The sequence below is a fragment of the Cricetulus griseus genome, chromosome 6 (genome assembly GCF_003668045.3).
Source record: "Cricetulus griseus strain 17A/GY chromosome 6, alternate assembly CriGri-PICRH-1.0, whole genome shotgun sequence".
Lineage (NCBI taxonomy): Eukaryota > Metazoa > Chordata > Mammalia > Rodentia > Cricetidae > Cricetulus > Cricetulus griseus.
Window position 1 is genome coordinate 956,220 of NC_048599.1, and position 16,221 is coordinate 972,440.

The following is a 16,221-nucleotide window of genomic DNA, read 5'->3' on the forward strand; positions in this document are numbered from 1 at the left end:
CACACACACACACACACACACACACACACACACACACACACACACCTTGGAAGAGTTGGAAACAGCCATTCCTTCTGTTTCCTGACTCCACTGATCTGTGTCACAGGTGTGTGCTGCTCTCTGTGGCCCTTTCAGGAAGCTGAAGGTAGAAAGGGATGCACAGTGAGGAGCTGCAATTCCCAGGCTGTTTCTTACCTATGTGGGTGCCCCACGGTGTCTCCTCTATTATTCTGACACAACCTCAAACTGAAGTTTAGAATCTGGATGTGTCCTGGACACAGATCCAGAACCCAACAGCTCCTGGGATTTCTGACAGAGGAAGTGGGGAGGGCAGGAATTTCCATGGTGGCAGAGATTCAGACACCAGAGATATCCTTTAGGATTGCTGGAGCTGTCACTTTCCTGGGGTCACAGCAGCTCTGTGGACTCCCTTGTGGCCCAAGGCACTGGCCAGGCAGTGGACAAACAGTGTATGGGAGGGGTAGCATGGTGGCCCTCTTCAGAAGGTTGTTGTGGTAGACATCAGTCATTCTGCAAGTTTATTGTGGCCTCAATGTGCTGTGCTTGGCTTGTACTCCACATCAGGAGCATAGTAGGGAGGGTGAGCAGAGGCTGGGCATGCAACAGAAAGGAGTTGGCTGGGATGCAGCTGGCCAGGGACAGATATGAATGAGTTCTCAGGTCAACAGGGGAGAGGGGGCCCTGCCTGCCAGACCAACTCTGGTTGGAAGACTTGGAGAAGCAGGCATCTATGGTCAGGGTCATCCTAGTAGGATGCTGGGCCCACTGGACCAGGGCAGCTTGTGACAGTCCAGAGAATAAGAGCTAGTCTTAGATAACAGAGGAAGAAACTGGTAAGGGGTTGACCTGGCTGAGACACGAGGTTGATGATACCTCGGGTTCTGGGCATAAGGGTAGAGACATGAGGTGCAGATATGTTCCCAACCATGGGTTCTGAGTCTTACACTCAACCTGACCATTGAGAGCTCATCTTGCAAGGACTCTAGGTGGAGGCGAGGCAGGGCTGAGACCCTACCTTGGAGGCTTGGTTGACTCCTTGGGAAGGGCCTCCAGAGCCTGCTCTCCTCCTGTGGGCAGGAGAATGGCATGCTGGGTAACTCCCTTCTTGAATACCCCTCCTCACTCCCTACTCAGGGAACAGGCTGTGACAGACAGTCGTGGTGTTGCTAAGCACCCCACCCCCTTCTCTGGATCAATCTCACTGAGTCTCAGTGACCCCACATTCCAGGCCCAGAGCCACCAGGGTGCATCTGAGATGGAGGAGGGGCAGGTTCTGAAGGAATTTGGCAGATTATAGAAAGAAACTCCCTCAAAAAAAAAAAAGTTATAAAATCACCCCCACAGGACAACAAGTCTGGGAATAGTAGGGACCTGGGAACCAGGGCTGAGCATAGCCTTCAAAGACCCTGCCTCTGGTGACCTCCTGAAGGTTCAACTGCCTCCAGGGAACAAACATTATAACATGAGCCTATAGGGGACTTTCAGATTCATCCCTAACACCTAGGTCACTGGCTGTCTTTATCTGTGCTGTTTTCCTGAATCACTTGAAGGTCACACAGTTGGGTTTCTTTCACTCTTCAGTGTGAGTTTCTCTTATGTAGTCCCAGCACTATTTCAGCCTTAAGCCTGTCTCATGCCTTACCACAGGGCTCTGATGAAAAGGCAGCTGCTCCTGAGCTGTTCTTTAGCCTCTAAGACTGGCTGCTGCAGTTTCTGCTGCGGACAGTGTTGTGGCTACAGCATCTGTCATGCCTATGTGGGGCCAGCACCTATGAGCACCTACTGTATATACTGCATAGGCCAAGCAGGGTCTGGCACCACTGTGGGTGTGGGAAATCCCCAGCTTATAACCATGGTCAGGAAAGGACGAGCCAGGATAAGCAGTCCTCACCCCAGGCAAAGTACCCAAAGGCTCAGGGAGATCCTTAGACCAGCCATCTTTGTATCACTCCAACACTAGCCCCCTGCTTGTTGCTACCAGGCAGAGCAGACTCCTAACCAACCCTGGAAGGATTCTTGGCATATTCCAATAAGAAGAGTGTCCTGGTTGAGACACCAACTCCCAATTCCTTAGAGATGATGTAGTTCCAAGGCAGACAAATGATTCCTTGTAAAAATAAGCAAAGCTCTTGCAGAGCCCTCCACACATGCCTTCCATGTGAAAGAGGTGGGAGCCATCAGCTAGATCAACTATATCTGCCCATCCTCTTCCTCAGTGTAAATAGCCTGTCAGGCCTGACTGGGAGTCAAGAGTTTGGCAGAGCAGCTTTCTGTCTACACTGTGAAAGGCCAGAGATACGAGCTGATCCTTAAGAATTGACAGCCCACAGGGAACTGCTCCAACATCTATATGAATCATTATAAGGTTTACTCCTGTTTAGGGAGGCACCTTCTCCAGGAGGCATCGTGAAGGACTAGCATCAGGAAGGGTCTTTGGAGGTGGGAACTTGGCTAGCAGAGGCTTCTTCCGCCAACAGTTGCAATCATGAGACATGATACAGACCTACTAGTGGCCAGCAGGTGTGAGCGCTTTGTGGCACGAAGAGAAGACAGTATGTGTTAGCACTTTGGCAGAAGAGGGGCATTGAGCGTCGGCGTTCTATAACAGGAAGGGGCAATGGTGGGTCTGTGACAGAAGTAGGAGCAGTGGGTATAAGCACTCTGACAGGAAGTAGGGACAACTGGTGTGAACACGATGATGAGAGAGAGTGCAGAGGGTATAAACTCTCCATACAGGAGGAGGGGATGAGTTTGGGAACTCTGTGATTGAGCAGGGGGTGGTGAGTGTGAGCCCTTACCTCTCCACTTAGCAACCCAAGCCAGCATCACCCCAGATTCCTGTAGAACATGCTTGCTAACAGTCCTCTTTTAAGACTTTTTTGGACATTCCCACCACTCCTAGGCCATTCATAGCTGCCAGGGCAATGCCAGAGCATGCCCAGTTGCAGTGTTTCTTTGGTGCTGTCAGCAGACTTTGGGGACCAATCGCATCATACAGGCTCCAAGCAGCAGGGAGGGACCTGAGCACTTTCATTGAAGTCAGTGTCTATAGTCAAGCGACCAAACTACTCAACTCAAACTTGACACAATGGCAGGAGGTCATCTGAGGATGGAAGCAGCCTGTGTTCCCAGTTGCAGTCTCAGCATTGCCTTTCTCTTGATCTTGGCTCATCCTGCCTTGGGCGGGGCAGGAGGGTGGGGACCTTCACTACTGTGCGGAGACTTGTCTTAGGGTTTCCATTGCTGTGACAAAACACAACTCTCAGGTCATACTCCATCACTGAGGGAAGTCAGAGCAATAATTCAAACAGGGCAAGAATCCGGAAGGCCAGAGCAGAGGCCATGAAGGATTGTGGCTAACTGGCTTGCTCACCCTGCTTTTTTACATCTCCCAGGCCCACCAGTCCAGGGTGACCACCTACAGTGAGGGTAGTGCATAGAAGGTGGGGTCTCTCTCTCTCTCTCTCTCTCTCTCTCTCTCTCTCTCTCTCTCCCCTTCTTCCTTCCTCCCTTCCTTCCTTCCTTCTTTCCTTTCTTTCTTTTTTTTTATTGGTTTTTTGAGACAGGGTTTCTCTGTATTGTTTTGGAGGCTGTCCTGGAACTAGCTCTGTAGACCAGGCTGGTCTCAAACTCAGAGATCTACCTGCCTCTGCCTCCCGGGAGTGCTGGGATTAAAGGTGTGTGCCACCAATGCCTGGCCTGAGGGTAGGGTCTGTAGAGCTACAGCATCTCACTGATGTCTCTAGAATAGAAGTGTGACCAGTCTATCAGGATAAGAGATATCTTATCTGCACAGTCCCCAGGACAACCATGGAGAGACCACTTACCAGGAGACAGTGGGTTCTCTGGGCTTCGGTGTTCTGCAACCTGTGCAAGCTCAGGTCTCATCTGCCACCAGAGCAATTGGACTGCATTTTAGGATCTGTGCTTCTTGCTTGTGTTCCCTCCTAACCTTCAGTTAGAGCAGCCTTGGGTATGGGCCAGGCATGATGATACGAGCCTTTAATGTAGCACTTGGGAGGCAAAGGCAGGTGGATCTCTATAAGTGCAAGGTTGGCCTGTTCTACACAATGAGTTTTGAATGAAAAAAAGAAAGGACATGACTGGTCCTAGATATTTTGGAGGGAAAGTGTAGCCAGAGGCAGGGACTTCTGGGAGAGTCCAAAATGGACATGATCCTGAGCCATGTGAGGGGAGATGGGGAGGAGAGAAGGGAGATCCAGACCAAGAGGCCAGGAGGGTAAAGGGTAGACAAAAGGGCCATGAAACCAAATGGCTGGATTATATAGGGAAGGACAAACCAGTCTCTGGGCTAGAGAAGTTTAGGTGGGGGGATATGCCAGCCAGGAGGGCCCTATAATAGGTAGGAACCGAGAGATGAGGGGAGAATCAGGTGGCCCCGTCTGCTTTGTTATTTTATATAGGCACTTCAGCTTTTTGTCCAGGGTTTGAAACCTAACAAGTTCCAGGACAACCAGGACTTTGTAGAGACCCCTGTCTCAACACAGACAAACAAACAAAAAACCAACCAAACAAAACAACAACAACAAAAACTCCAGGTGTTTCGGTCTCCAGATGAGGGACTGGGGAACAAGGGGGCAGCCTCGCTGAAGAGAGGAACACTCCAGTGGTGACATTTGGACTTGTCAGATTTAATGATTTTGCTGGAAAAACCACATCATAGGCACACAGTACCTACTCAGGGTTATGGCCAAGAAGGAGTTTGTGGCCCAGCTGGTACAGATGTTAAAATAGACATGAGGGGTACTCAGGAGGGGAGCAAGACTTGGAGGTGGCTCCTTAGGGTCCACTGCTCCTCATGAGCCACCTGTTCTTAGGTCACTGCTCTGGAACGGCAGGTGTTTGACTTCCTGGGCTACCAGTGGGCACCCATCCTGGCCAACTTCATCCACATCATCGTGGTCATCTTGGGGCTCTTCGGCACCATTCAGTATCGGCCACGCTACATTGTGGTGGTGAGTCCACTGTGCTTGGCTGCCTCTATGCAAAGAGTAGGAGCCTTGCTGCTCTTGGTGGCAGCTTGGGCAGAATGTCTTAGGTTGACACCTGTCCCGGGTGGGCTTGGGTAACTCTTTCCAAGCTCAGCTTTGGGAAGGCCAGACTCAGAGAGTCCTGGCTTCACCATGAGTTCAAGGGCTTTCTTCCAAGGCACTGGAGAAAATCAGATATCTCATCTCTGAAGCTGCTGGGTTCAACTTCTGCCCTGTTCTTTCTGGCCTCCCTAGTATGCTGTATGGGCAGCTGTCTGGGTTACCTGGAATGTCTTCATTATCTGCTTCTACCTGGAAGTGGGGGGCCTCTCAAAGGTGAGTGAAGATGGGAAGGGCTTCATCCACGGGTCTTGGCCAGATCACCTTGTGATATATGATGCAGTTCATTGCATGTTTCCTCGTGATGGTGGGAGATTGATGCACAGTGCTGACCCCAGAGTTGTCTATAGGACATTGTGGGTATCAGTGGGCCAGAGCCTCAGGCTGGGTTACACACAGGGCAGGTTTCCTGGAAGAGGGCCTTAGAACCAGGCAGTGCAAGGGAGGAGTGGGGGCATCTGGTCAAGGTGTGTAGCTGTGTCCTTCTCAGGATGGTGAGATTGGGGCACAAGCAGAGACCTTCCTCTTGTGGCTACATGAAGTTTTCTGCCCTGGCCAATTGTCATGTGTTTCCCAAGGAAACTCTGGACTGGTGCATCTTTGGTCTCCTATTCTAGAGTGCCATGTAGTGGTATGGTGGACTAAGCTAGCCCTGACTGAGGTTATGCCAGCCACTGACATGAGGTCCAAGACCTATTATGGCAGTTTGGCCAGGGACATAAAAGAGGGTTTTGAGGAACCTAGATGCCATAATAGTGAGTCCCGAAGTCTTCCCAAGGGAAGAGACCTTCCTGGAAGAAGGGGTATGAGGGCTGAGGGCCAACAAAATCAGGCTTTCCCATGGAGGAACAGTCTGGGGACACTTGTTCCTGCCCCACACATCTAGAGCCTGAGGGAAGGGTAGAGGGAGACTGGACACCTTCATCCTTACCTACTCCAGTCTGTGGTTAGTAGAGGCTGGTTGCCTCCTGATACAAACTTGTCCTGTTCCTTGTCCCAGGACAGTGAGCTCTTGACCTTCAATCTCTCCCGGCATCGCTCCTGGTGGGAAGAGCATGGTCCAGGCTGTCTTCATGAAGAGGCAGCCACAGTTGGCCTGGGGGTAATGCATGGCCAGTCCTTGGTGGTAGATGCTGGCTGCGGCATGGCGTACAGCTATATGGAAGCCCTGCACAGTGGTCTGCAGATCCTGCTGGCGGTGAGTGTTGGGACAGACATCCAGGCTGGGGGCTTGTTTTACCTGGGGCAGAGTCAGGGCCTTTCCATTACACAGAGGCACCATCTTTCCTTGTTACTCAGGACTGCCTCCATATCCTTCAAGAAGTAGAGGAATCACAGGTGGGCTTCTATCCTTGAGCTTCTCGTAGTCACTGTTCTATTGCTGTGAAGAGGCACCATGACCAATGCAACTTAATTGGGAATTTGCTTGCAGTTTCAGAGGTTTAGTCCATTATCATCATGGTGGGGAGCGTGGCAGCAGGCAGGAAGGCGTGGTGCTGGAGAGAGTACCAGAGAGCTACATCCTGATCCATAGACAGACAGACAGACAGACAGACAAACAGACACAGAGAGACAGACAGACAGACAGAGAGACACGAGAAACAGAGACAGAGAGAGAGACCGAGACAGAGAGACAGAGAGAGACAGAGACAAAAAGAGAGAGAGAGACAGAGAGAATGAGAGAGACAGAGAGAGACAGGAGAGACAAAGACACATAGAGAGAGACAGAGACAGAGAGAGAAACAGAGACAGAGAGAGACACACAGAGACAGACAGACAGAGACACACACACAGAGATAGACAGAGAGACAGAGATATACACAGAGACAGAGACAGAGAGAGAAACAGAGACAGAGAGAGACACACAGAGACAGACAGACAGAGACACACACACAGAGATAGACAGAGAGACAGAGATATACACAGAGACAGAGACAGAGACAGAGAGATTGAGCCTGTCATAGGTTTTTGGAACCCATGCCTCCTCCAAGGTCACACCTCCTAGTTCTTACAATCCTTTCAAACAGTGCCACTTCCTAGTGACTAAGCATTCAAATATATGAGCCTGGAGGGCAGGGACATTCTTACTCACATCACCAAGGAGCCTCGTTGTTGTTCCTGTAAGACAGGCTCAGAACCAGCATCAAACTTCAGCCTCTTGTGATGCTGTGGAGTACCAGGCAACCAAGAGCAGCAATGATGAAGGTGCAGGTTGGAGTGACCAAGATGGATGCTCTTATATCCCTAGCACAGGGTTAGTCCAGGCAAGGGAGGGATGTAAACGCCCCAAAGCTGACCTCTGTGGGACAATGAAAGGGAGATAGAAGCCCCAGACTAGCCAATAAGTTTGCAAGTGGGCCCCACTGATGTCATCGTTTAATCTCAACAGATCTGGTGCATTAAGGTAGCATTCCAGTGCTTTCCCCTGAGTCTCAGGGCCCTTGGGGATATTTCACAAGTTCTCACCTCCCTGGAGAGAAAGCAAGATAAGGCACATACTTCCTGGCTCACAGTGGGCTGACTGAGCTGGCTGTGAGCCCACAGCCCTGAGAAGTCTGCCACAGAGCAGATCCTGTGAGATGGGAACAGTTTGTGGAGATATGGCTAATTTCCTAGCACTGTGAGACACCACTGATCTCCAGGAGTCCTACTCTGTCAGTAGCAGAACAGTTCTGTGCCCAGGCAGCTCCTGTGCTGGTAATAGGGCTGACTGCTTCTGGGTAACTTTCTCACCACCATACCAGGCATGTAGAACAACTCCTTAGCAGTGAATCACTAGCAAGTGCCAGGTGCCACCATCCTATCCGTGGTCATATCCCCTTGGACTCAGGTTGTCCACAAATAGCCTAGAGGAGATACAAGTCTTGTGAATTCAGAGATAAGGAGACTCCATTGTTTTTCATGTGTGTCCAAGAAACTTGATCCAAGAAGAAAGACCAGAGAAAGCCTAATGGTGCTCTACAGTTGATGGGGAGGGTGGGAGGCAGAATTTAGGGGTGCAGAGCCATGGGGTGCTAGGGATTCTGGGGTTCTGAACCCCAAAAATCTTTCTCCAGGACTTGAGTCCATTCTGCTAGCCAGGGAGCTATGGAGAGTACAGAAAAAGCAGTATGGGGAGAGGCCCAAGGAGAGATCTGAGGAGCTGGTATTGAGGCTGGCTCTCTGCTGCTCTGTCTTACTGCTATGGCAACACAGATGTTCCAGGCTTCAGCCTCCCTGCAAGACTCAGGGTCTGGGCTTGTCATGGTCTACCAAGCACAGGAAGTTGTGGCATCTTTGGGGATGGGGTATATATGGCCCACATGTTTTCTTTGAGACCCCACAGCTAATACAAGGACTAAATCCAGGTGGGACTCGTCCTTAGCTATCCATATAAGGGAAGTATTAAGACAAACCCCCACTAAGGAACAGCAGATGGCAAGGAGACCTTGTGGTCCTCAGGCTAACTATTAACAGCATCAGCTGCTGAGGAAAGAGCTAAAGAAACATGAGCCTTTCTGAAGAACACTTTGTATCCACAGTGGGCATCAGGGGCATACAAACTCCCATCACAGTCTCTAGCCCTCTTTTTGCTCTCAAGGCCTTTTACAGTCTGGTCAAGTGTCTCTTTCTAGAACACTCAACTTTAGGGGCCACTCCGAGTCCAGTATCCAGTCTGGGCTCCCTTACTGCTAGTCACTGGACCTCTTACCATGTCCCAAGTTCTGCTATTCCAGGACAGAACCTGGCATAGTAGAGCATCTTGTCCTGGTGTTCTCAGGGCCTATCTAGATATGGATACTTTATGTGTCTGGATTTGGGTTGGTGCAGAGACTGGAGTGTTGGAAAGACCAAGAAGATATTGACTCATGAACTCTGTCTGAATGGTCATGGAGAAAGATAATGCACTAAGGAGACTTTCCAATGCCAGTCAGGACCCCATCCAGCCATACCCATCTTGCATAGAAAAGTAAGGGTCAAAAGAAGCTACTACAAATGCCTTGGAGCCCATTGAACCTGGATCCCTGAGCTAGATTCCACCAGGAAGGATTATCTGCTACACCACTGTGGATCAGGGTAGGGCCCCACACATTTTGGCCCTCATAGAGGGCCAAAATTCTGGCTTTATATCTGTATAAAGTCTATAATTAAAAAACTGAGCAGATAAGAGAAGGCAGAGGTAGCAGCACAAGCCTGCCATCCCAGCATGAGAAACTGGGGGATGAGGATCACTGGTTTAAGGCCAGCCTGGGTACATAGTGAGACTCCTTTTGAAAAATAAATTAAAGCTGGAGATGGGATGGTAGATCAGTTATTAAGTTGCTTCCTTTGCAAGTATGGGGACCTGAGTTCAGTCCCCCAGAATCCATAAAAAAAAAGCTGGATACCTGGAGAGATAGCTCAGTGGGTAGGAACACTTGATACACAAACATGAGAATCTGAGTTCAGCTCCCCACACCCTGTCTCAAGACAATAAGGTGGAGAGTACCAGAGCAAGACACTTGACGTTCTCTTCTGACCTCCTCCACATTAACTCACAGGTGCACACACCTGAACAGACGTGTACATACATCATACATGCACACATGAAATAAATATAACAATTTTTGAGATAAAAATCTCACTACATAGCCCTGGCTGTCCTGGAACTCTGTGCAGGTCAGGCTCACTTCAAACTCATTGAGATCTACCTGCCTCTACTTCCCAAGTCATGGGTTTAAAGGCATGAACCACCACACCCGGTTCATTAAATACAACAAAGCGTTTTGAAAGATAGGGATGGTGGTGTGTACCTGTAACCCCAGTGTTTGGGAGGTGAAGACAAGGGGATCCGTGAGGCTCACTGGCCAGCCAGTCTTGCCTGTTTGGTGAATATCAGGACAATGGGGGATGTCTTTGAACAATGAAAAGGTGGGCAATACCTAAGGAATGATATCAAAGATTGTTCTTTGGCTTCCAAGTGTACATGCACCCTCATGCACACATGTACCCATACATATATACACACATGAACACACATACACTCATGCATACACCACATAATAACATGAGATACACTAACATAAAATAAATCAGCCAAGGGGGCTTAAAACAGAAACTTTCTCCCTCACAGCTCCAAGATGGGAGTCTAAGGCCAAGGATTTAGTGGGGCTTGTTCTCTCTGGGGCTCTGAGGAGTGTGGCCCAGGTGTCCTGTAGTCATGGGTCCACAGTATTCTCTGACTTGGGGAAATACCATCATCCCTACCTGTCATACAGCCTTTTCCCCACATGACTGTCTCAGTCCCCTCCTTCCTCCTGTAAGAATACCAGATCTTGGTTTAGGGTCACTCCACCCTTTCTAACCTCATGCTGATTATTCGTGGACCCTATTTTAAAATACGAACAAATTTCAAGGCATCAGAGTTGGGCTTTAAGGCATGTGTTTGGCACATGTTTCAACATACACCTAAACGCAATCCTCTAGACCTTTGCCTGGGCTCTGGCCCCCAAGTCCTGAGAGGACTACCCAAGATCCCTTTCCAAAGCTCACTGCCTTGCTTGCAGAGAAGAGGAAAGTCTTGGCTCAGAGACCTGCCTTGGCCTTGGTGGCTCACCATGAAATATGAGCATGTGCCCTCCTGGCAAGTGGTCCAGTGGGTCTTATCCATTCTTGTTCTGCCTGCTTCCTTCACTGTCCCCAGGTCTATGATGATCACAGAAGACAAGAGGTGGCTTTCCCCAAAACCTCATCATGACCCTGGTGAGGATGCCATCTCACAACCATGTCCCACCTAACCATGGGATTGCTAGTGTTACATGGAACTAAAGAACAGTCATAGCTGGTGAACATGGAATTGATTCTGCTGACATCTCCAGTTCTACTCAAATCAGTGGAGAACAGCAGGTGGGAGAGACAGCTCCTGGGCCCAATTGGTGCCACCTGTCTACTTGTGTGCCTTAGTGAACCACTTGACCTCTCTGTATCTTAGTTACCACTTCTTAAAATGAAGGCCATTTCAATAGATGGGCTCAATGGGGTGGAAAGGAGAGGTTTAGGCAACTGGTGAAACAACAGTCTCGGCAGCCCAGAGGATTGTGGGTGCCACACTATCCATGGAGAAGCCTGGTCATACCTCAAGGCTCCCCAACCTTCCCAGTGCACACAAGGTTTGGTAAAGGTCAAGTTCACAGGACAATTAGAAACTGATGATAGGAACTGAATTCTACATCTGAGGATATCCAAGACATGAGAAAACATTCAGCAGGCAGTGCAGGTAGCTTTGTGGTCCTCACTCTGCCTCAACTCCTACCATAGGCAGCCTGCTTAAGTTCAGCCTACACAGTGGGAAACTGAAGTCATGTTTCTCTTCCACTGTAACTCATGCAGAGGCAAGGGAGGACCCCTGTTGCCCCAAAACGTGAAGGAACCCAGGTATGGTCCTCAGAACAGAAAGAAATTATTAGCTAAGGGTCCCTGTCAAGAATTCCTAAATTGCAGACTCTAAGAAGACAATAGCTGGAAACTAGAAAGATTAATGGAGGTCTTGTTGTAGGGTACAGAGTGATTTTGGTGGGACTGGTGCGGGAGGAAGGAAGCTTGGCATGCCAACACGGAGATAGCCTTCTGCCATATTTTCTCAGATGGAATGCCAGCTCACAAACCTGGTCTGCTCATGCTTGTTTTTTTCCTGTAAAAAAAAAAAAGTGCTACTGTCTACTTTGGAGAGCGTAACGGAGAAAGTGTCAGGCCTAGCTCTTACCAGACCACTGGTGAAGAAAGGCCAAGGGGAGAGGAAGCTTCCAGAAGAGGCAGAGTAGATGGATGTTCGGGGACGATCTGTAGGAGCAAAGTGAAGAGTGGAAGTGGTGGGGAAAGAAGTCAAGAGTGCAGGTAGGATGTCATGAACCACTAGGGATGACCTGAGGCAGATTAGATGCCAGGTTGCAAAGAGCCTCTTCCCCAGGAGAGCCTGTCTATGTTTCAGCACCGTGGCCAGCTCTCTGTGGGGGCCGACCCTGGAGTGTGACCTTCCACCTCAGGCTGTCCCATGGAATCACAAGAGGCTGTGTGAGAGTTCTCTCAGGCCCTCTTTGGACTGAGGGAAATGACTTCCAGGCTCAACTCTAGACTCATTTCTAGAATCCTGGAGTCCCAGGGAGACTGTGGCCTGAACCTGAGCTGGGTAGGGTCTCATGGGCATTGAGCTACCCCATTTCTAACTTTGGCCTGGTAAGAGCTGTCTCCTTTGACAGGAGGGTTTGGTGGCCTCTTGGGAGGCTGCTAGGCCAGGTCAGTGTGGAACCATGCCTTAGTGGATAAGTGGGCCCCTGGAGTCTGCCTGTTGCTTTGCAGAGGGAGCTGTTGCATATACAGAAAGTCTCGCTTCCTCCCAGTCACACTCACAACCGCTAGCCACCTTCCTGTCACCTCTACAGTAGCCTCCAGTGCTTTCACTAATCGGGCCCCTCCTAGCTGTGGTGTCCTGAGACACCTCCTCTGTAGTTCTCTAAGACCCTACTATAGCTCCTGCTTAGCTGGTACCTTTCGAAATATTTGTGTGCACCAAATTATCCAGAGTCCCAGCAAGACAGAGGCAATTCCCTGAGACCAAGCTGATGCCAGGTGTGGGGTGGTTATACATAATATAGGCGTTGCGTTGGGGCCCACAGGGGACAGTGCACTCTGCTGAGATTCATGGCAGCATCCTGGGTCCCAAAATAATACACAAAGAGTGAGTTTTCATCACCAGGGCAGGGAGGCAGATTTGCATGGGAAGTGACTAGCTGTGGGACCTTATTTTCCTTCTCTCTGATCTGCTGGGTTCTCCACTAGCTAACCTAGTCAAAAACCATCATGTCTACATGGCCATTCTTGCATGCCAGGAACAGAGGCTAGATGTGAAGCGAGGGCCTGTACCTTGGAACGCTCCTGTAAGTGAGTGGGAGGGCTCTCAGGACATTGTATGATGGCACGGAGAGTGCAGATCTGATCATCTGGGTTCAGAGGACACAGTGTTGTAATTTTTTTTAAAAAGCAGCTCGAGAGAGAAAGATGCCATGTGACAGAGTTCAAGCATCGGGGGTTTTTATTAAGGGAAAAGGATTGTAAAAGGGGGAAGAGGGATTGGGGAGACTGGCCTCCAGCGACAGCAGCAGTAGAGAGGAGAGAAAAGAGAGAGAGAGAGAGAGAGAGAGAGAGAGAGAGAGAGAGAGAGAGAGAGAGAGAGACGGATGGACGGGCAGAGGGAGAAAGATATGGGAGTTTGGCAGGGCCCTTTTAAAAAGGGGACACAGTGAATGTGCACAGGTGGTGCTCTTAGCGGCAGCAGCTGAGGGCGTATCCTGTCAAGACTCCAAAGGCAGGCCAGTACAGATGCCTAAATACTAACACGGTCTTGCCTCCTCCAAGCTACTTCTCAGGTTTCACGTACTGTGGGAAAGTCCAGCTCTGTTTCTGCATGGCCAGCATTCCAAGCCCTGAAATGGGAAATGGCTAGCATCCTTCAAACTGGTGCGGTCACTTCCTCACCCAGGTGTTGCCCACTGAGTGTGCCAAGGGAAAACTGAGATATCTGGAATGTGGGAAGGTGGGAAGCCATGTAGGTAGTGTCACAGCTCCATTTTTCAGGGGAGGAAATCAAGGCTCAGGAGATGCAGGGTTTCCATCAGGTACACAGGGGGTCATCTGCACCATCCCCATGATGCTGCTACAGTGAGATGGCTTGGCATGTCTCGCCTTTTGGTGTCTTTCAGCTCCTGGGTTTTGTCTATGGCTGCTACGTGGTCAGTGTGCTTACAGAAGAAGAGGACAGCTGTAAGTGTACAGCTAATGCGAGTGACAACTCTGAGTGCTGTACTATCTGGGGTAGGACCTGAAGGTGTCTCTCAGTTGTGCCCCCTGCCCATTGGGTCTTCACTTCCAGCCACAGGCCTAACCATAGAGGTGCCAGTTCAAAGATCTGAGAATAGGGGGAGTCTACTCGGGCCCAAGGACACCTATCCTTATGACCCCACAGTGGCCCCAGGAGACTCTGAATTCTCAGTAGCATTGGCCACTCTGCCTGCCTGGCACACATGTTGATTGACTTTTAGTACTAGTCAGGACCCATTTGGACAGAATATTCCATTCTCTCTGCATGTAGACCCCATTCAACCTTATTTTGATTTGCAGCATAATACAGTAATGCTTCAAACTATCCCTTTGGGGACTTCCAGCCCTGACATAGTCTCATGGGAAGTTCCCACAGAGAAAGGATTGACAGGGAGGGTAGGCAGTCAGGGATCCTGTGGATAGAACCCAGAGTCAGAATTGAAATTCAAAGCCATCTGCCCCTGAGAGTCAGGCCATGGAGTCAGCTGCCCCCATGTTCAAGAGACTTTGGCTTGATTCTGAAGGCTAGTGAGGGATGGTGCCTGAACCTAGGATCAAGCCTGGTGTCCGATCGCTGAGACCTCAGCCAGCTTCTGGGGATGAAGCAGGAGCTCCACCTGCTCTTTGAATTCAGAACTGCAGCCAGCCGTGAGCTTCCGAAATGTGTTCATTTTGCCCAACAAGCCTAACAACCACTAGTGTGTGTGTAGCTTCATGGGGCAGACGCTTGATGTTAGTAACGGCCACGGGGATGACTGGCAGAGTCTGGCAGGGTGGGGTACAACCCTACCCAGGCCGGAGCGCCCTTGTTGGCCTCCCCACCTGACCTCCTTCTGGGAAGGTCCATTCAGACCACAGAGCCAGGAAACTCTGCACAGTGCCCCAGAGAGATCCCAGCAAGGTTTGAGATACAACAGGGGGCTGATCTGGGGATGTGCCTGTACCCCTTCACAAGCCCTGGCAATGCCCCTCTTGCTGGGAATCTGCCACTGGGAATGTTTCCGTTCTGCCATTTTCCCCCATCATTTGGGTTTTATTTTTTTTGGGCTTGATTTCTTTCAGTTGATTTCATTGGTGGATTTGACCCATTCCCCCTGTACCATGTCAATGAAAAGCCGTCCAGCCTGTTGTCCAAGCAGGCATATTTGTAAGTATGGCCTGCTCAGCCTGCGCTAGGGTGCTCACAGCACAAGGCTCTTCTTGGAGACTTTATCAGGCATCTGTATGTCAATCTGTCTATCCATCTATTGCCCCCTAAGACCATGCTCTGGTTAGATGCCAGGGTCAAAGCTCAGCAGGGGTGGACTCTCTGATAATCAGGACCCACGTCAGCACTGTGGTCTATAGTCTGGGAAATGGGAGGGATGCCAACAGGCCGCTCCCCAGGGGCTTTGGGGTTTCAGTAAGTGAAGAGGGTGTGGGTGTCTGTTTATTATATTTGGCAGATCACATTTCTTTCTTGTGCCACAGCCCTACAAATGCCATGGCTGAGTCTGGGCTTCCTGGAAGTCCTGGAATTGAGGTCAGAAGGAGCATTGAGGGTTTCTCTGGGTGAAGCTGCCTTCAGCTGACCTGGTCCCAAAGATTCCTAATACCTGACCTCCGAGTGTCCCAGACTATTTCGGATAATGGGTATCAGAAGTAGCAGCTCCTAGAATGAATGAAGGAGGAAATACAGGCCTAGGAAGGGGAGGAGCCTCTGCCGGCTGGCTGCTGCAGCTAAGACAAGCCTGGGCTCAATAGACCTCCATGAATAGGGGCAGTCCTGGAGGAGATTTCTCTTCAGGGGAGTCTGACTAGACAAAAGAAGCCAGGGTGAAACCCTCACTCCACTTCCAGTCCCATAGGAATGGGCCAGGGTCATCAGAGTATAAGATCAGCACCTGCCCTGGGCATGGAGACGCCTATGTTTTCTATAGCCTGAGCAGCTATCCCTTCCTTGGTTTTGCATCTTTTGCATTTGAAATTCCCCAAGGAATTTCATTGTCCTCCTTCTCTCAGGCTTCTCTGATCTCTGCTTTCTCCACAGGCCTGCATAAGTGAGGAAAAGGCTGACCCTGCTCCTGCAACCCAGCTTCAGCCACTGGAACAATGAAGAGACTCCAGGCCTGGAGTCACAGCGCTGCTTCCCCGCCCGCCTAGCATTTTTTCCAAATTCCCCTTGGATACCAGTGAGGGGCGGGGGACACTGCAGGCCAGAGTGGCTGCAACTGTGAGTTTGTGATTTCTTTTTTTTTCCTTTTTTTCTAAAAAAAAA

General features: G+C 50.1%; 1 protein-coding gene across 1 annotated transcript in view; it reads left to right on the forward strand.

Moving 5' to 3' along the window:
- Nkain4 (sodium/potassium transporting ATPase interacting 4) overlaps positions 1 to 16,169 on the forward strand; it is a 20,416-nt gene extending 4,247 nt beyond the window's left edge. The window contains exons 2-7 of the mRNA XM_027419916.2: positions 4,860 to 4,997; positions 5,268 to 5,348; positions 6,133 to 6,330; positions 13,847 to 13,907; positions 15,027 to 15,111; positions 15,994 to 16,169. Coding sequence (XP_027275717.1) covers positions 4,860 to 4,997; positions 5,268 to 5,348; positions 6,133 to 6,330; positions 13,847 to 13,907; positions 15,027 to 15,111; positions 15,994 to 16,003 — 573 coding nt within the window. The 3' untranslated portion in view covers positions 16,004 to 16,169. The remainder of the gene's footprint in view (positions 1 to 4,859; positions 4,998 to 5,267; positions 5,349 to 6,132; positions 6,331 to 13,846; positions 13,908 to 15,026; positions 15,112 to 15,993) is intronic.
- Positions 16,170 to 16,221: the final 52 nt, after the last annotated feature.